Below are 17,695 nucleotides of genomic sequence, written 5' to 3'. Positions count from 1 at the left end.
GGTGGCTCAGGGCTGCAGTGCTCAGGGTCAGTGCTCGGAGTTACGGTGTGCGAGCTGTGTAGTGAGACAGGGTCGCGTGTGCGCGAAGCGTGGCAGCGGGTCAAGTAAGCGAAGAGCGGATCGAGTCGCGGAGAAAAGCACGCGTGCCGGATGGAAGGGCAAGGCTATGCATCCGGCGATCCCGCGGCGGTGGAGAGTGCGGACGATTTGATTGTTACTCAGCCGCCGAGGCTAGTTAGCCGGGGTCAGGTGCGGAGGATCGAGCTCTTTGCTTTCACACCTACCCCGGCTTGTACGACAACCTCCATCCTTTAGATCAAACACACATCGGCTACAACATGTCGAACATCGAACGGGCGCCTGCAGCGGTGCAGGAAGCCAACTTCAGTAGCGGTGTTGCTGGTGCGTCGATGGGCGAGGGTGGGGAGTATGGCAGTATTGCTCGCCGCGGTGGGGACGCCGGCAAGGCGAGTGTGGCTTCGTCGCGCGTGGTGGCACCGGACGTTCTGCGCGGATTGATCTTGGCGCTCATGTCGCTGGATCATGCGGCGCTCTTCATGGGTGCCTGGCTTCACGGTACGCCCAAGCAGACCGAATCGGCAGCTACGGTGATGATGCAGTGGAACTTCAATGCGGCGTACATCAGCCGTACGCTCACGCACATCTGCGCGCCCGGCTTCTTCTTCCTGATGGGCATGGGCACCGTGTATCTTCATCGATCCAGGACGCGGCTTGGATGGTCGAGCGCGAGGTTGGCGCGACACTTTGGCGTGCGTGCGCTCGCACTCACGGCGGTGAGCGAGGTGATGGGATGGCTGCTCATGCGCGGACGCGGCGCACTGGTGATCAACATTGTGCTCATTGGCCTTGCGGTCGACTATCTGTTGACCGGTCTGCTGTGCTTGCTGGTGCAGAAGACGGAAAAGGCCGCAGCGGTGGCGCTGGATCGATGGCAAGGAGACAAGCAGCAGCCCGAACGAGCGCCACTTCTCACCGACGCCGGGGCGGGCGAAGAGCAACGCGGTCAAGACGAAGCGGGCGAGAGGATGGCGTCGCAGCGTGCGCAGACGACGGCGTTCTGGCTGCACAATGCGCTGCTCGGTGTGCTGACGTACGTGACCATCTTTTGGAACGTGTGGCTCTCGCCTACGCACGGCCACTGTTCGTCGGTTCAAGCTTTCAGCAGCGCCTCCGAGCTGGCGAACGCCGAGGCGGTGGTGCTGTTGGTGGGCACATCTGCTGCGGGTGCTGCCGCGGGTGGCGCGCCTTCTGCGCCCGTGTCGCGGTGGGGAGCGTGGTTCGACTTTTGGTTCTATCCGGTGCAGAACTCGATGGTGCTGTCAGGCTTCCCGCCGCTGGGCTGGATCTCGTTCTGTGTGCTGGGTATGCTCTATGCGCGTATCATGCTGCACAAGCGCTGGACACCGCGCGCGACCGTGGCAGGCAATCTGGCGGTGGCCACGGTGCTTGCGGCGCTCTTCGTTGCCACACGGCTGCTGCACGTGGGCAATCTGTCGGAAGGCTGCCTGCGCATGGCTGAGCATCTTGCACACCCGGACAGGAACCAGTACCTGGCCTCGGTCAAGAGCTTCTTCTACATCACAAAGGTATGTCCCCTCGGCGACGCAGATGCGACGGCAGATTGAACATATCGCTGACATTTGTTCGAGCTCGACGCGCTAGTATCCGCCCAGTCCGTCGTTCTTTGCCCTGACCATGTCGGTCAACTTTGGGCTGCTCGCGCTGTTTTCGGCCATCCCGGCTGGAGTAGCCAAGGCGATTCCGGGCCTGATGGACTACGGCGGCTCGGCGCTGTTCTTCTACGTGTAAGTTGTGGCGGTTCAAGCTTCAAAGGCATACGAAAGGCGGCTGACACGCTGGGCTTTCGATGCGGCATCAGGGCACACATGTTTCTGTACAGCTTGCTGTCGGTGCCGGCGCGGTACTGGTTCGAGCACGAGCTGTCCGATCGGCCGCCCAACGACTGGGAGCGCACGCGCGGGCTGGGCGACTCGGCGGCGTTCTGGATCACTTGGCTGTTGGGGCTGGCGATGCTGAGCCCCGTGTGCCGCGCATACGGCCGATTCAAGGCAGCCCAGTCTACGGACTCGCTCTGGCGCTTCTTCTAGAGTGGGGTCTCTCATGTCTAGATGTAGATGGCGGAATGTTGATTATGCTGATTGATGCGAGGAGGGAGGCAGAGCAAAGATTTCGGTCTGGTAGACGGTGAGTCTGCCGTAGTCGTCGGTGCTGCCGATGAATTCGAGCCGGATCCAGGCGGCGGTGTTGTCGGGATTGCCGCCGTCGTGGACGAGGTGGGTGAGGTCAAAGTACTGCTTGGCGTTGGTGTCGTTGGGGAAGAGCATCTGGTTGGTGAGCGGTGTCCAGGTCTTGCCATCTTGCTCGGAGGTTGCGATGCTGAGGCTCATAGGGCTGAAACCTCCGGCAAAGGTGAGCGACAGACTGTGCAGCTGCGAAAGGGCGATGGGGTGGCCGAGCTTGAACGAGAGGAAACTGCGTGCCGTGGTGGGGTCGCTGTTGGGCGCCAAGTGATCCGAGGTCCAGCATGTTTCGGCACATCCGTCGAGCACGTTTTTTGCCTCCTTGGAAGAGCCGGACGACACTCTGAGAGCCGCAGTCAAAGGGGAAGCAGAGAGAAAGACGGCGGGTGGAATCAGTACAGGCTGCATCGGATCCGCCGAAAAAAAAAGGGGAAGCGGCTAGACTCACTTGACCTTGACGCCGCCTTCGAGCAGATTGGCCAGCGAGACTCCTGCAGGTGCTGCAGGAGCAGTGAGAGTGGGTGCCGCACTCATGATGCTGCCGACAAAGCGTTGACAAAGCGTTGAGCGTTGGTTGTCGAGTTGGCGGTGGAGGAGGAGCGCAACATCCGCTGCTGCCCCTCCACTTTTAAGCTTTATGAAGTTGCACCTGCAGCCCTACCAAGAAAAATGCGCCGATCCGACATCCGAAGTTGCGCGCCGCTGCTCTCCTCTCGCCTCTCGCCTCTCGCCCCTCGTCCCTTTGGCTCGTGGACCCTGGCGAGTGCCTGTTTGGCGCTGCGCTGCTCATTTCCGCCTCGTCACAGAGTCCCACCAAATCCACTTCATCCCGCTCCTCCTTTCTCTCCCTCGTACCTTTCCCTTTGTCACTCGGCGTGTGACTTTAGCAAGGCTTCGATCTGCGCACACCGAATCAACTCGGGTCCATCCGCAGCTCGCCTCCAAAGAGCAGCGCGCGCTCACACTTCCAGAATGACTACATGATCCACGTCCAAAGAAACTCCGTGCTCGCCCTCGCCCTCGCACTTGTACTTCCGACTGCCTCCTCGACGCGATTACCTGCTGCTGTCTTGGCGCAAACATCAGCGCGCTCCGCTTCCGACCTCTCGCGTCTATATAGACCCAGCACTCTGCTTCCGCTACGCCCTCTCCGCCACATCCAAACCCGTCTACATCCGACTCGCCAGCCACCACGCCGCCTCCTTCACTCTCCCTCTGATCATCACTCTTTCACCCAACACCTAGAAACTATGCCCAAGATCATCTACTACGCCGTACGCGTCGGACGAGAGACCGGCGTCTTCACCGACTGGGACGTGGCCGCGCCGCTCGTTGTTGGTCACTCGGGCGCCGTCCACAAGAAGTTTTCTTCTAGGCTCGAAGCCGAGCGCTTCGTCAACGGAAAGAGCACCGAGCCTCCTTCCAGCGCTACCAACGAAAAGCCCAAGCAGGCACTGGGAAAGCGCAAATCCATCTCGCCCCCCGCATCCAACCCGCCCGCAAAGCCGCAGCCGCAGCCCAAGAAGAAACGCGCCATCGCCCCGCCCCCGTCCAAGAAACGACGCAACAGCACCGCTCCCTCCTACTCGGACGCCACTTCGGTCGCCGCATCGTCCACTCAGGCTACGCGCAAGATCAACGTCTACTGCGATGGGTCCGCCGTTGGTAACGGCAAGAAGGGCGCGCGCGCCGGCTACGGTGTCTGGTTCGAGGACCAAGCGCTCCACCACCTAAACGAGGCTCGCCGACTCCCCGGTAAGATTCAGACCAACAACCGCGCAGAGCTCCTGGCCATCGTCCGCGCCATCCAGCTCTGCCCCAACGACGGCCGCCAGCTGCTCATCTTTACCGACAGCCAGTACAGCATGGACGCCGTAACAAAGTGGATCGACGGATGGAAGGAGAACGGCTGGTTCACCGCCACCGGCAAGGAGGTGCTCAACAAGGATCTTATCGTACAGCTCGATCACGAGCTCAATAGCCGCTTCCCCAAGCCCGCCATGACATACGTCAAGGGCCACTCGGGCATCGAGGGCAACGAGATCGCTGACCGCATGGCAAAGCTCGGCGCCACCCTGCCCGAGTGCGACTGAGCCTAGCGCGCATGAAACCTACACCATAGAGCCGACGCAACGCGCACATCACTTGCTTCGCACTTCTGAATGTCAATACCTCTCCTCGCTTCGTTAACATGATCGCATCTGACACACGCAGCAACGCAACGGAAGAGGGCGAAGGCGAAAGGGGAAGCGTGTTGCATTGTCATGTAGGTCGTGCCAACGTTTCGACAGTCGAGAGAAGTTCGTCAAGGAGCGGAATGTGATGAATAAAGAGGCGCGCTTTGCGAAGCATGCAAGTGGGCCTCACACGACGGCGAGGATGACTGCCACGGTGATGGCGCCGAGCGCCCAAGCCAAGCCCTCTTGAGCCTCGCGTGGAGCGGCGGCATTGTCGTGAGCCTCGGGCTGGAAGCTTTTGAATGGGCTGGATTCGCCGCCTAGCTTGGGCAGCTCGCTCTCGGCGCTGTTGCCCGTAGAAGTGGCGTTGGTCACGTCGCCCGCCTTGTTGGCAGGCAGCACGATGCCCGGCGTCTCGAGGTACGGCTGAATGTGACTCGGAATGCTCTGTTGGCCCGACGCCGGATCAGGAGCCGATCCCTTGGGCTTGACCACAAACTGCGCCGACGTGTACAGCACCTTGTCTGCTAAATACACCTGCCAAGCGTCAGTCGCGGAATTCTTACGTCTGTGTATGGGCATGTCTTTCGTACTTACGCTGATGATTGTACTTGTCTGGGTTGACAAAGAGGAGCGCATAGCCACTGGCGGGTGCAACGCAAGGCACGTACACCATGGCCGAGTTCTGCGCACCCTGGAGCGCATTGCCGATCTCGTAGTCGTCGTTGAGCAGCGTCTTGTTCGTGTTGGTCAGCATGATGGTCACCGTGCGCGCATCCGTCTCGTAGCTCTTCCACGCCATCTGGTTCCATCCGCACGCCACCCAGTAGTTGGTTGGCCCGGGAAACGTGATGTCAAAGGCGAGAGCCGGGCGCACCAAGCCCAGCACGCCCGCCAGCACCACCAGCAGCGTAGGAGCCCACATATTACCAACAGCTAGGAGGCGATCGATCAAGAGACGAGGAAAGGGGAGAGGGAAGACGGCAAGGGAGCAAGAGGGGAGGGGACGGCGGCAGAGGGTGGGAGCCAAAGGGTCGATTGAGGTGCACTCCTTTTATGCCACCCACGCCTCTGCTCAGCAAACAAGACGGCACGCGCCAGAAGCGGCTTCATCTCATCAAGCTCCGGATCATGCACGGCAGCTGATAGGCACCTCTGCCATTGTCGTCCGAGATCCGGCGTGGCAAAAAGCGGCAGCGGCCGAGCGTCATGCCTCATTTGATCAAGACATGTCCGTGATCGCATATCGCCCACCTTTGGATCCTGCACCACCACCCGCCTCACGGTCTAAAACAGGTCGTCATCGACATACGCGAGGTCGATCGATTCTATGCGTGCTCAATCGACGCTTCCGTGTGAGGCAGCCCCATGCCGTGTGTGTGGCATGGATTGGGAACCGTATGTCTGCTATTCCTCCGACGGCGAGCGAGTGGGTTTTGAGCGTCGTTTGACGACAGGCCAATAGCAACCCCTGAGCGTCTCGGGTGGGTCACAGTGTCAGATTTTGCTGTGTTAGACCGGTGCATGGGGTTCATCACGTGACCGATCCGGGCTGGAATTTTTTGGGTTGCGAACGAGGACCCTTTTTGGCGGCATTGCCTCCACTCGGTCTGTGAAGATACGGAGGCGCCCATCTGCTGCTGCAGCTGCCATCCCACCATCCACATCGCGCTGCATCCCGACACGATGAGGCTGCTCACACACAATCTGCTCGCTTGCCACGCCAAGGCATGCCAGACCACCTCGAACAACTTCCCGCTCATCCTCAAGGACGTCCAGCTCGAACTCATCGAGGCCGAGCCCAACGACACTTTCGTCAAGGGTTTCCTTCCCAAGCTCGACTGGCCCGCACTCGTCAAGACGGCGCGTAGCCTCGGAGACACCTCGCTTCCAGATCAAGGCCCGGACGCTTCGCAACCGCTTGAGGACGAGGCGCTGATCAAGCTGCTTCACCATGTGCTGCTTGAGGTGAGTATGCAGCGTTGCGACGATCGCGCTCGGCTTCGTCCATAGAACATGCTGCTGACGCTTTGACTTTGGCCTTGCCTACTTCTCTTTCGACGCCTCGCTCAGATCCACGTCGTCGAAGGCCAGATGATCTGCCCCAACTGCCAACACATCTACCAGATCCGCAGCGGCATCCCCAACATGCTGCTGGCCGAGCACGAGATCGGAAAGTGATCCGCCCCAGCGCTTTGATCATATGTAATTGTACTTGTTCACCATCCTTACTCCTACTACTAAAGCATTTCATGATGTGTGCGCAGTCTTGAGTCTGTCAGGCGGGAGGAGACGGAGGAGGTGCGATTGGGCGATTCGAATCGGGCGCGATGTGAATGCCGATTTGCGATTTGCTCGCATTTTTGGCGGGCGGCACGCGTGGGGGCGCGAGTGAGGCGCAGCGCCCGCCCAGGCCAATCCAGCCGCGACGCAGAGGCCATCCAGGACTGACTCTCGAAGAGCAACACCTCCACGTCCGTCTACCATCCCGAGCTTCAGCCCTTCCGATCGCGACCATCCATCTTCTCTCCTCTTCGCACCCGCATCGACGTCCGCATCGCATCTCACACTTGCATCCTCGACATCCGCACCAGATTCGCTGCGTCCCGTGCCAGCTACCTTCGCTGCGCCGCGCACCGACCCTTAGCACTTTCGTGCACAACATACGCCTCGACTAGGCGAGCATCGCCACGATGGCATCCTTCTTCTCCTTCTCCTCCCCCGTCGACGTCGATGTGCGTCTCGATGCAGAGGATGACCGCAAGCAAGTCGAAATCAAGATGGACAAGGCGGGCAAGGAAAAGTGTCCCATCTACTTTGACGGCGAAAGCGTAAAGGGCTCCGTACGTATCCACTGCGCTCCACTCCCCTGACCTCGCTCAATCCTTCTGACAGTCTTCCCTCTCACCTCTACAGGTATCCGTTCGCGTGCGCGACGGCAAGAAGCTCGTGCACGAAGGAATCAAGATCGAGTTTGTTGGCAGCATAGGTATGCACGCATGCGTCGCCTCCAGGCCAGCATGCCCAATCACTGACGCCTGCTTACCCCCTTCTGCACAGAGATGTTCTACGACCGGGGCAACCACTACGAGTTTCTCTCGCTCGTACAGGAGCTCGCTTCCCCCGGCGAGATGCGCGCAGCACAGAACTTTGACTTTGAGTTCAAAAACGTCGAAAAGCAGTACGAGAGCTACAACGGCATCAACGTAAAGCTCAGGTAGGTTCGCTGCCAACCTCGTCATCCCCTCCTTGCCACCGTCTAGCTCATCGCCGCCCATGCATGCTTGGTCGCAAACAGATACTACATCCGCGTCACCATCTCCAGGCGGCTCACCGACGTCGTCAAGGAGCGCGACATCTGGGTACACTCCTACCGCATGCCCCCAGATTCCAACAACGCCATCAAGATGGAGGTCGGCATCGAAGACTGCCTTCACATCGAGTTCGAGTACAACAAGTCCAAGTAGGTCAATCCCCATCCCCACCAAAACCATTCCACATTTTGACTCACGCACGCACCCATCGTTCTCCTCTCCTGTCCAACAGGTACCATCTCAAAGACGTCATCGTGGGCAAGATCTACTTTCTTCTCGTGCGCATCAAGATCAAGCACATGGAGCTCTCCATCATCCGCCGCGAGACAACAGGCGCCGCACCCAACCAGTACAACGAGTCCGAGACCATCACCAAGTTCGAAATCATGGACGGCGCCCCCGTCCGCGGCGAGACCATCCCCATCCGCCTCTTCCTCGGCGGCTTCGAGCTCACACCCACCTTCCGCGACGTCAACAAAAAGTTCAGCACGCGCTACTACCTCAACCTCGTCCTCATCGACGAGGAAAACAGACGCTACTTTAAGCAGCAGGAGATCACCGTGTTTAGGATCCCCGAAAACTAGGCCCACCCATCCGTCGTCGCTCGTCTCGTTGCGCTGCCCACGCCCCTGCCACAACCATGAAACGCGACGCTTCATACCCCTGTCGATTCGTCCTTCTGCCCGTGACGTAGGTGTGGTGGCGTGAACACGCTCTATCGGCTCGACTCGCGCACGCGCCTCGCCCGGCATACTGCACATGCTGGCCTCGCGTGCACGCACCGCCTGCTGGTGGATGAGGCGACTGCACTGCGCTGCACTGCGCTGCGCTGACGTGCACGGGCGATCCCGACGTTCGCGGGATGAACTCGCTTCATCGCTGCGCTTGAGCTTGAGCCCGTCGCCTCGTCAATGCAGCCAGCGCGATGCCGTAGGTGTGCCGAGCGAGCCGGATCGACCAACCGAATGGGCTCGACGAGGTCCGATCGCGCATCCTTACCGTGCGCTGAGCCAGCGCTCGGTCTTGCCACCGTGCGCGCAACCCTAGGCCAGCCATATATATCCAGCGCACGCATGCTCGCCTGCTCCACCCCGCATACACACACTCCATCCGAGCCACAAACGTCATGCACCACCATCGCATCATCACCTTCGCCGCCAGCCACACCTCAACGCTGCCACCAGGGTCGCCAACAGCGCAAGCGCAGGACCAGCATGATGTTGGCGATGCCGAAGAGGGTATGAGTCCGCTCAGCATGCTCTTCGACGGCATTATGGCCGACTGGCACTCGCAGCACGCGCGCATGCCCAGCCGCGAACAGGCAGCTTATCCGTACAGTCCATCATCGGCTCGCTCGGAAGCATCAACGTGCATCACCACTCCGGACCGCTCGCCACAACACGCCATCCCTGGCCTGCCTCCGCAGCCGTGGAAGGAGGCCGTGCTTGTGCACACCGCATACGAGCACGTCATGACGATGCCTGGCGGTGGCCCACTGCTCGACGCAAGTTCGGGCGGTGGACTCGGCTTCTGGGCTTCCACCCTACCTCCAGACGCTACACCAGAGCAGAAGACTAATGGTGAGAGTGTGCAGGCGCCTCCGCGTCCAGAGCGACCCGCTCGACCCGCTCGACCCAAGCACTGCCGTGAGACTCTCGAAGATCTTGACGAAGGCAACCATGCGCCGTCCGCTGGCGTGGTCTCGCTGCGCAGCATGCGCAAGTCTCCCGCCGAGTACTACCACCCAACCCCACCGGTAGCGCAAAGCGATACGAGCAGCACGTTTGAGCTTGCTCCGGCTCCGCAGCGGGCGCGCGCTGCAACAGCCAGCGCACGCACGGTGGAGCGCAGTAGCATGGATTCGACCGCAACCTTTGTGAGCGCGCGCTCCGAGATGTCGTTCTCGACCGCGCGGGCGCGCCGCCTACCGCGATATCCGCCTTCCGCCAGCCGCTCTTCGGGTCTGGCTCAGCAGCCATCCATCCCTCAGCCCGAAAGCTCACCAGTCATCGCACGCAGGCCATCGCTGCTCAAGAGACTTGCGGACGGACTGAGACGCTCGCCCTCGCAGTGCTCCGATGCCACGGCTTCAGGTCCGACGGACTATGCAAAGATCCCGCGCACCCCCATGGAGATGATCACACCCTACACCTCCGACCCGACCCCCGCACCTACGCTGTCACGCAAGCTTACATTCAGCAAACAGTCACCGACACCTACACGACTCGCACAGTACGAGCTGGCAGAGGATACAGGTGTGGGCCACGTGCCGCGGCGAGCGCTGGCACGCAAGCTGTCGTTCAGCCAGACCTCACCCAGTGCGCAGCTCGCCCTGCATCGCACCACGTCGCTGCGCTCCAACCCGCCGCCGTGTTCGAGTGCGAAACGCAGCCCATCACGCACATCGATCGTCCAAGCCGCGTCCACACCGCCTGTGCTCGGCGTGAAGAAAGTCACGTTTGCACTCGCCACGTCCACCGACGCGCCTGCACGCACGCTCTCCCGCTGTAGATAGAACCGCGCGCTCGAGGCGCTTTTTAACGCATTCCTTATGGTTGTAGGCCGTGTCAGTAGCGCCTGACGGAGCCTTCGGCGCCGGCGATGACCGTACGACCGTGAGCGTCGAGTCCGATCCAGCTGGTCGGGTCGCAGTCCCAGCCGGCGTACTCGTGGCGCACCTGAGGCGGTGCATTCCCCGCCACGCCTGCGCGGTAAGGCAGTCCATCGAGCGTGGCCACCAGCACGTCCAAGTGATCGCCTGCACGCGTGGGCGGAGCGATCTTTAGCGAAGTGATCTCAGCATTGTTTCTGCGCCAGCTTGTGAGCAGGCCGCGGGGCGCTTGCGTGGGATCTGCGGATGCATCCGGAGCAGACGAGAGCGCACGGGTATCCCATACCGAGACGATGCCATTGGTGGTTGCGGTGACGACGGCTTTGTCGGCTGTGTCGATGGCAGTGATGCCGGCGGTTGATGCCTGCGTCCAAGTGTCGGACGCCGACGGCGCCTCGCCCGGCGGAAAGGCATACTTTGTCTGTGTAAGACTTGCGGTGGCGGTGCGCAGGTCAAACATCTGCCAGCTGCCGCTAGCCAGGCCGGCGACAAAGGTCGACTGCTCGGCATCGGCGCTGTCCATGGTGGGCAGCGCAATGCAGTTGACCGCCGAGTAGCGGTCGCTGCCGAACAGCCGAGTCTGCTTGGGCGCGGCGACGTCCCAGAGGCGCACCGAGCCGTCGGCACCCGCGGTGAGCAGTGTGCGCCCGCGCCCGATGATGCCCGTTCCGAGCACCGCACGCTTGTGGCCTTGGAGCGTGCGTGGATTGTCGCCTGTGAACGCGTCCCAGATGCGGCACGTCAGGTCGGACGAGGTGGAGAGCACGACGCGATTCGAGGGGAAGAACTTTGCGAAGCGCACATCGCCCACATGTCCCTTGAGCGCTGTCTTTTTGTTTGCGCGCGATTTGGCAGCATTGACGTGCAAGCGGATGCGCGCTTCAAGGTCCCACTTGGTCTCCTCCGGATCGGGTGCCTCGCCAGAGAGGATGTGGCGCTCGTCGTCCGTGAGCGTCTCTAGCGCTGCGGCGCGCGCCTCGTCCGCGTCGAATTGCCCCGCCAGTCGACCTGTGTAGAGCGCCCCTTCCGCACCACCTGCTACAAACAGGTCGCGCTCCTCGTCGGCGCTGCCGAGCGAGAGGTCGAATGCATCGATGGAGGGGTAGTTGGTGTAGTTGTCGTTGACCTTGGACGTCGCGAGTGTGGGTAGAAAGCGGGTGAGCGACCTTTTTGCAAAGCGCACCTGAATCCCCGAATCGAGCTCGATGGAGCTGCGCAGCGTGCGTGCGGATCTGGTGTGCGTCTTGTCGCCCTGTTCGGACTGCGCGAGCTCGAGGTCCAACCAGCTCGCCGCGACCCTGTTGATCTTCAGACCTTGCGTGGGACCGCCTGACGATTCGACGTCACCCAGTCGCACCGCTCCCTGCGCTTCTGCATCCTTGCCGTCGTCCTTTGTCGGCACGAGCGGCAGCTTGATGTGCACGCTCGCCGAGGGTGCGTTGGCGGCATAGTACGAGAGCCAAACCTTTTCGCCGGCGACGGTCGACGACGACACGTCCGAAAACACTTCGGCGTAGTTGGGCTGCACCGATACGTAGGGTATCGCCGCCATTGTGTGCGTGCACGAGTGTGCGTTGTAGAGGGCGAAGATGGACGAGGTGAGGGAAGCTGATCAAGAGCACGAAAGGCTCAGCTCGACTTGCCGCGTCAGTGCGATCCGGTTCGGATCTCGGAATTGCGCCGATGCTAGAATGTGGAGTTTTGGCTTGCAGAGGCGCTCCAAGGGCTCTCGACAATCTTCGCTCTCTCTCTCTCTCCAACCGCATCAGCAGGATTGACCTGACAGTCATGTGGCTATGCTGTAAACAAATCGATTGCATGGCATTCAGCCTAGATGGGCTGTGCGGGCCGAGTCTTTGGTCCCTTGTACTCCAACACGACAATGTCTCCGTCGCGTCTTGAGTCTTCATGCTTAGGCGTGTTCCAGTACCGCGCCACCTCGCGGTATCCTTTCAAGCTGAGCACGTTCTGCAACGTGCGCGTGTGACCGGCCTTGCGCGTGCCTTCGCTGAGCAGGCTCTCGAACACCACTAGGTGGCTCGGCCACGAGTGACGCCATCCCAGGTCCCACGCGTGCGTCCTGTCGCGCTCGGGCGCGGGAGGCGGAGGCGGGAAGGCGGTGTCCACGTTGTACGGCAGACGCTCGACGAGGTACTTGATGGGGTCGTCGTAGAAAAAGTCGCTCTGATCCCAGTACTTTGTGCGGCGCTGCGCGGGCGTCATGCCGGATGATGCAGGAGGAGGCGGGCACTGGACGAACCAGCTGCGCTCCACGAGCTCGCGGTCGTGCAGATGCGTCGCCCACGGCGTCGAGTGGCATGGCATGAGGAAGCCCAGGTTATGGATGCGTCCGAGTCCAGGTGCAAACTCGGCGGGCTCGGCGAGCGGAATGGCGCTTGCATTCCGGGCGAGCTCGGCGCGCTGCGAGCGGTATATCCTTCCGAGCTCGTAAGGTGCCTGTTCCTGCCCGACGCCGTGAATCGTGTTGAGGTAGATGGAGAGGACGGGCTGCAGCGTAAGCACCACTGCGCGCAGCCACAGCGGGAGCATGTTGAGTGCGCGCCAGATCTGCTTTGGAGCGCCCGCGGTGTCTATCGGATGGTCCTGCGCGTCGCTGCGAGTTGCGTAAGATGTGACGAGGCCGGAGGCAGCCAAGATGGCAAGGGCCGGCAAGAGCGGTTGCAAGAATCGAAATTCCTTGTGGCCGAGCAGCGAGTAGCCAGCCACGGTGAGCAGGACGAGACGTGCGAGCGAGCGCTGGATGCCTGAGCCTAGGCTTGCAGCTTTGCTTTGAAGCGCATCGACCAAGCCAAAGAGCGTGGCCGGAAGCCAGATCATGCAGAGCACGGGCAGTCCCTGGCTGAGGAACCAGTGCCAGGGATTGGCGCCGTAGAAGAGGCTCAGGTTGGCGAAGACGTTTTTGTGCACAAACGAGACCAGGCTGAGCGCCGGCAGCGGAGGTCCTGGGCGGCTGCGCTGGTGCGAGAGGTAGTCGTAGGCCGTATCCACTGTCAAGGCCATCACCAGCGTGATCGAGGCGATTTTGGCCACCGTGCTGGCCAGACTGGCAGCCTCGCCGACGATCTCTAGCACGGGCACCAGCGAGCCGTCTTGATTGTCGGCCACAGCTGCACGTGTCTGGCGTGCACCTTTTGCAGGTGTAGCCTCTGATGGCGGTCGGGAACGAAGGCAATGAAGTTGACGCACAAAGAGCTCTGACACGAGCACGATCCACAGGACGCCATTGGTGGGGCGGAGAAGGCAGGCGAATGCGGCCAGACAGAGGCTCTTGCGGAGCGAGCGATCGTAAATGATGCGGCATACTTGCTTGACGTCCAAGTCCCGATCGGACCGTGTGGATGGGTCGACGGGCACGCTTGCATCCTGCTCCTGCTTGAAAGGAGCGCCGGCAAGCATTTGGCGCCACTCGCAGCCTGGGCCTTGGAGCTCAAGCAAGCGGGCTTGTTCCTGCGGGCTCGAGAACGTCCAAGCATCGAAGCGGCGGGAGAAGAAAGGCACAAAGGGCCAGTAGAAGAGCGCAGCGGCGGTGAGCGCGGCTTCGGTCGAGTTGCTAAATGTGCGCGTAGCCGTGTAGAGGGTATAGACGTTGGACAGGCTGACGAGCATCGCAAACCACGCCAAGCGCGGGCCTCCGACTCGGTGGGCCAGTCTGAAGGTGTAGAAGTCGCCGAGCGCAGCCACGAGCGCCTGCTGGCAGCGCGGCAGAGCCACGAGGAGAGGAGTGTGGTCGAGGCGCGCGAGACGGAGGAGCGCATAGCCGGGCACAAAGAGCAGCGGATGCAGGATGCAACGGATGGGTCCTTGGAGCAGATTCTCGACGGCGGCGCCTGCATACGACTGTGCTGGGCGCGGCAGGGCGTGACTTGCGCCGTGCCACTCCCAGCTCTTGAATCCGTAGCCAAAGACGATGCGGTGTGCGATCTCGGTGGTCTGGTAGTGTTCGTCGGGCTGGAAGAAGGTGCGCGTGCACAGCGCATTGAGAATGCGGATCGTTACCAACACAATGAAGAGGGACTGCAAACCAGAGCTGGCGGGACCAGATGGCGCAGTTGACGAGTGCGGACGGCCGCCGTGCTGCTCGGGCGCCGTTGCCGAAGCGCGAGCACGCTTGCGCACTTGCATCGTGCGACGAGTGCCGCCACTGCTGGCCGGGGCGAGCGTGGAGTCGAGCGATGAGCCGAGCCGAGCCGAGCCGAGATGCGGGCAGTGGATGTAGGTGGTGGAGGAGGAGAAAGACGCGTTGGAAGATCCGCCTCCACCTCTTCACGAGTGCAGCTCGGCGCCGTCGACATGAATTTATTGCCAGCTTGGACGCAGCTCCGCCTTGGCGCTCCCGCACGTAGATACCAATCTCAGCCGGATCAGGAGCGATGACGGCAATACACAGGTAGAAGCTTGCTTGTCAATGCGACTAGGACTTGGAACAAGTGGCGCCCACTAGGCAGCTCCCTGTACTGAGCAATGAGCATGAAATACACCTGTGGCTGCGACTGAACATCCTTAGTTCGGAGCACGTCGTGGAAGCTTCGGCCGGCCAAACGTTTGCCAGCTAGCGTTCTCCTCATCCGTCTCGCAGAAGAGCTGCACGAGCTCCCTCATCCTGAGTCTTTGCTCAACTCGTTCCGCCATATCTCAGATCGAAGGTCAGTCAAGGAAAGCTTGGTGGATGGACCATGCGGCGCTAACCGAGCTCTGGTTTGGCATAGGGAGAGCCGCACTCAAGGCAACGGCCGGCATCAATGCAATCGCAGCACAGGCCAATCATTCCTGTAGCACGTCGATGCATCCCGCATTCTGATTCCGCACTCCGCAACGCATTGTATGATCAAGCTTTGTGTATGTTGGGGCCGGCCATGGTCTAGGATGGCGTGTAAGGTATGCGTTGATTGCCAAGCGAGCTCTAGAGATTGCGAAGGTTGCGGGCGGCCCATTCGAAGGCGACAAAGGTGGCAGCGTTGGCAAAGGGGCTTCGGACGAGCGTGGGGAGCAGACCGCGGAAGAAGCCCTTGAGGCCGTCGGCTCGGAACGTCTGGCGGATGCAGTCGATTGTGCCAGTGTACTTGCGGTTGGCCGGGTTGAGCGCGTCGGTCTGCAGCTTGGACTTGATGATGTCGGCCGGGTAGGCGGTGAGCCAGAGGCCGTAGCCGGCCATGGCGCCTGCAAACATGGCGTAGGTGCCTGGAAGCTCGTCTCGTGCGATGCGGTCGTTTGCGAGCTTGCGCTGGACGAGCGCCTCGTAGGTGAGAAAGTACATGCCCATGCCGTGGAATTCGCGCGCAAAGGTGGGCATCTGACCGCGGAAGACGCCGTGGAGGAGGCCGCTCTGTGCCGTGATCTGGCGGATGCAGTCGAGCGGACCGCGATAGAGCGGGGGCGAGGGCTGCGTCTGGAGTCGGATGCGAACGTGCTCTACGGGACCGGCGACGAAGCTGTTTGCGAGGCCTGCGACGCCGCCGGCGAGGTAGAACTGCGAGTAGCTCAGATCGGCGGCGCGACCTGCGGCGAGATTGGAGCTGGAAAAGTGACGCTTGAGCGCCTCGACCACGCCGAACTGGATGCTGACGCAGGCGCCGACGCCGAGGAGCGGGGTGAGCGTGCCCTTGTAGAAGGCGAGGGGACCTTCGTTGCGCACGATGCGGGTGGCGCAGTCGAGCATGCCGGTGTAGGTGCCTGGCGGCGAGGTCTGCAGACGCACCTTGAGGATGTCGAGCGGCTGGCCGACGAGCACCTGTGCGATGCCTCCGACGGTGCCGGAGAGCACATCCTTGTTGCCCTGCGAAAGGAGCGGCGCCTTGGGCAGCGAGTTGAGCTCGGCCATCGTCAGTGGGTGCCCCTCTTGGTCGGGTCGATGCGGGGCAAAAAGTGGGAGCGGTGGTGGTGATGGCGACAAGAGCCAAGCCAAGCCGGACCAGACCACCACCACCACCACCACGGCGCCGCGATAAGCGAGCAGCACGAGAAGAAGTGAACATTCCCAAAATCAAATCGCCGTTCTGGATCCCGATTGCGTGGCTGGCTGATTGGCTCTTTCGGACGAGAGAGGGAGCGGCCAAGCGAGCCAAAAATTCTGGTTGGCAAGAGGCAGCAGAGCGTTGCCTGTACTCCACATGCACTTGCAAAGGTGCAAAAGCATCATTCACTCGCCCGCCTCTATCGATTCGACCATCATCGGCACCATCCGACGCCTTTCGCCCTAGAGCACATGGTCACCTTCTTGGCCATCACATCCGATCACTCATCGATCACTCCGCCATCAAATATCCGCTCGACGCGCAAATCATGACGGTCGTGCTGCCTGGCGACGCCGTGCCTCTGGCTTCCACCTCGGCGCTCAAGCTCGGTCCCGGCCTGCTTCCCACACCGCCGTCCACATCCACATCCACATCAACAGCCGCCACACCATCGCCATCGCTCACCGCCATTCGCACAGGTGCGCTCGGACACATCGGCGCTTCTCAAGCCTCCTCCTCTTCCTCAAGCTCGGTCGCCTCATCCAAGCCAAAGCACGCCGAATCCGCCGCCGTATGGGTAGAGTCCAACACGCAACGCGTACGTCCAACTCGCCGCCTCATCTCGTCCCTATTTGTCGAGCCTCCAACGCTGACTGACACTGACATCTTGCTGCTTTGTTCTGCTCTGTCTACGCATGCTCGACAGTATGTCCCTGCACCGGGCGATTCGGTGGTGGCGCAGATCACCAACCGCGGCGCAGATTCCTACACGGTCTCGCTCTTTGGCGCACACGCCGCCACGCTGCCCGCACTCGCCTTCGAAGGCGCAACCAAGCGCCACAAGCCCAACCTCAACATCGGCGCGCTCGTCTATGCGCGCATCGTCTCCGCCGACCGCTTCACCGAGCCCGAGCTCACCTGCCTCAATCCGCTCACCGCCAAGAGCGACGGCTTTGGCCATCTCAAGACCACCGACCATCGTGGCGAAAAAGTCGCCCACGCCATGCTCTTCCACACCTCACTCGGCCTCGCACGCAGCCTCCTCAGGCCCGACCATCCGCTCCTCGGCCTCGTCGCCGCCCACTTTCCCTTTGAGGCTGCCATCGGCCAGAACGGCGCCGTATGGGTGCGCGCCAACGAGCCCAGCCACCTCGTCGCCGTCGGCCGCCTCCTCCACGCCGCAGACTTGCATCCTACCGCACACTCGTCGCTGCCCCAACATCCATCGCCGGCGCAAGACGACCAAGCTACTTTGCATGCCCAGCACATTCTCGACCACAGAGCCCAAAGCTGGGACGCAAAGCGCGTCCGCGCGCTCATCCATGACCTTTTGTAGCAT

The 17,695-nt window shown here is 61.5% G+C and overlaps 11 protein-coding genes across 11 annotated transcripts; 6 read left to right on the top strand and 5 right to left on the bottom strand.

Moving 5' to 3' along the window:
• Positions 1–338: 338 nt before the first annotated feature.
• Positions 339–2,129, top strand: PAN0_021d5993 (uncharacterized protein; the record flags this gene model as incomplete). The annotated part of the gene is made up of 3 exons (XM_014798490.1): positions 339–1,607; positions 1,684–1,826; positions 1,922–2,129. 3 exons carry the CDS (start codon positions 339–341, stop codon positions 2,127–2,129), a joined length of 1,620 nt encoding a protein of 539 aa, XP_014653976.1.
• A 42-nt stretch (positions 2,130–2,171) lies between these two features.
• Positions 2,172–2,816, bottom strand: PAN0_021c5992 (nuclear receptor 2c2-associated; the record flags this gene model as incomplete). The annotated part of the gene is made up of 2 exons (XM_014798489.1): positions 2,172–2,625; positions 2,731–2,816. 2 exons carry the CDS (start codon positions 2,814–2,816, stop codon positions 2,172–2,174), a joined length of 540 nt encoding a protein of 179 aa, XP_014653975.1.
• A 446-nt stretch (positions 2,817–3,262) lies between these two features.
• On the top strand, positions 3,263–4,375 carry PAN0_021d5991 (GA21286; the record flags this gene model as incomplete). Its single annotated transcript, XM_014798488.1, has 1 exon — positions 3,263–4,375. One exon carries the CDS (start codon positions 3,263–3,265, stop codon positions 4,373–4,375), a length of 1,113 nt encoding a protein of 370 aa, XP_014653974.1.
• A 270-nt stretch (positions 4,376–4,645) lies between these two features.
• Positions 4,646–5,384, bottom strand: PAN0_021c5990 (uncharacterized protein; the record flags this gene model as incomplete). Its single annotated transcript, XM_014798487.1, has 2 exons — positions 4,646–4,983; positions 5,057–5,384. 2 exons carry the CDS (start codon positions 5,382–5,384, stop codon positions 4,646–4,648), a joined length of 666 nt encoding a protein of 221 aa, XP_014653973.1.
• Positions 5,385–6,145: 761 nt separating this feature from the next.
• PAN0_021d5989 (trm112p-domain-containing protein) lies at positions 6,146–6,640 on the top strand (the record flags this gene model as incomplete). The annotated part of the gene is made up of 2 exons (XM_014798486.1): positions 6,146–6,427; positions 6,533–6,640. The coding sequence occupies 2 exons, from the start codon at positions 6,146–6,148 to the stop codon at positions 6,638–6,640; spliced, it is 390 nt and encodes a 129-aa protein (XP_014653972.1).
• A 512-nt stretch (positions 6,641–7,152) lies between these two features.
• On the top strand, positions 7,153–8,357 carry PAN0_021d5988 (vacuolar protein sorting-associated protein 26; the record flags this gene model as incomplete). Its single annotated transcript, XM_014798485.1, has 5 exons — positions 7,153–7,302; positions 7,376–7,448; positions 7,520–7,676; positions 7,758–7,922; positions 8,006–8,357. The coding sequence occupies 5 exons, from the start codon at positions 7,153–7,155 to the stop codon at positions 8,355–8,357; spliced, it is 897 nt and encodes a 298-aa protein (XP_014653971.1).
• Positions 8,358–8,899: 542 nt separating this feature from the next.
• Positions 8,900–10,288, top strand: PAN0_021d5987 (uncharacterized protein; the record flags this gene model as incomplete). Its single annotated transcript, XM_014798484.1, has 1 exon — positions 8,900–10,288. One exon carries the CDS (start codon positions 8,900–8,902, stop codon positions 10,286–10,288), a length of 1,389 nt encoding a protein of 462 aa, XP_014653970.1.
• A 52-nt stretch (positions 10,289–10,340) lies between these two features.
• PAN0_021c5986 (WD40 repeat-like protein) lies at positions 10,341–11,936 on the bottom strand (the record flags this gene model as incomplete). The annotated part of the gene is made up of 1 exon (XM_014798483.1): positions 10,341–11,936. The coding sequence occupies one exon, from the start codon at positions 11,934–11,936 to the stop codon at positions 10,341–10,343; it is 1,596 nt and encodes a 531-aa protein (XP_014653969.1).
• Positions 11,937–12,214: 278 nt separating this feature from the next.
• PAN0_021c5985 (GPI mannosyltransferase) lies at positions 12,215–14,527 on the bottom strand (the record flags this gene model as incomplete). Its single annotated transcript, XM_014798482.1, has 1 exon — positions 12,215–14,527. One exon carries the CDS (start codon positions 14,525–14,527, stop codon positions 12,215–12,217), a length of 2,313 nt encoding a protein of 770 aa, XP_014653968.1.
• Positions 14,528–15,305: 778 nt separating this feature from the next.
• PAN0_021c5984 (mitochondrial carrier) lies at positions 15,306–16,223 on the bottom strand (the record flags this gene model as incomplete). Its single annotated transcript, XM_014798481.1, has 1 exon — positions 15,306–16,223. The coding sequence occupies one exon, from the start codon at positions 16,221–16,223 to the stop codon at positions 15,306–15,308; it is 918 nt and encodes a 305-aa protein (XP_014653967.1).
• A 461-nt stretch (positions 16,224–16,684) lies between these two features.
• On the top strand, positions 16,685–17,692 carry PAN0_021d5983 (exosome complex exonuclease rrp40; the record flags this gene model as incomplete). Its single annotated transcript, XM_014798480.1, has 1 exon — positions 16,685–17,692. One exon carries the CDS (start codon positions 16,685–16,687, stop codon positions 17,690–17,692), a length of 1,008 nt encoding a protein of 335 aa, XP_014653966.1.
• Between the last annotated feature and the right edge of the window lie 3 nt (positions 17,693–17,695).

This window comes from Moesziomyces antarcticus (genome assembly GCF_000747765.1).
Source record: "Moesziomyces antarcticus DNA, scaffold: scaffold_v10021, strain JCM 10317, whole genome shotgun sequence".
NCBI classification, from domain to species: Eukaryota; Fungi; Basidiomycota; class Ustilaginomycetes; order Ustilaginales; family Ustilaginaceae; genus Moesziomyces; species Moesziomyces antarcticus.
This window is presented reverse-complemented; position numbering and strand designations above follow the sequence as displayed.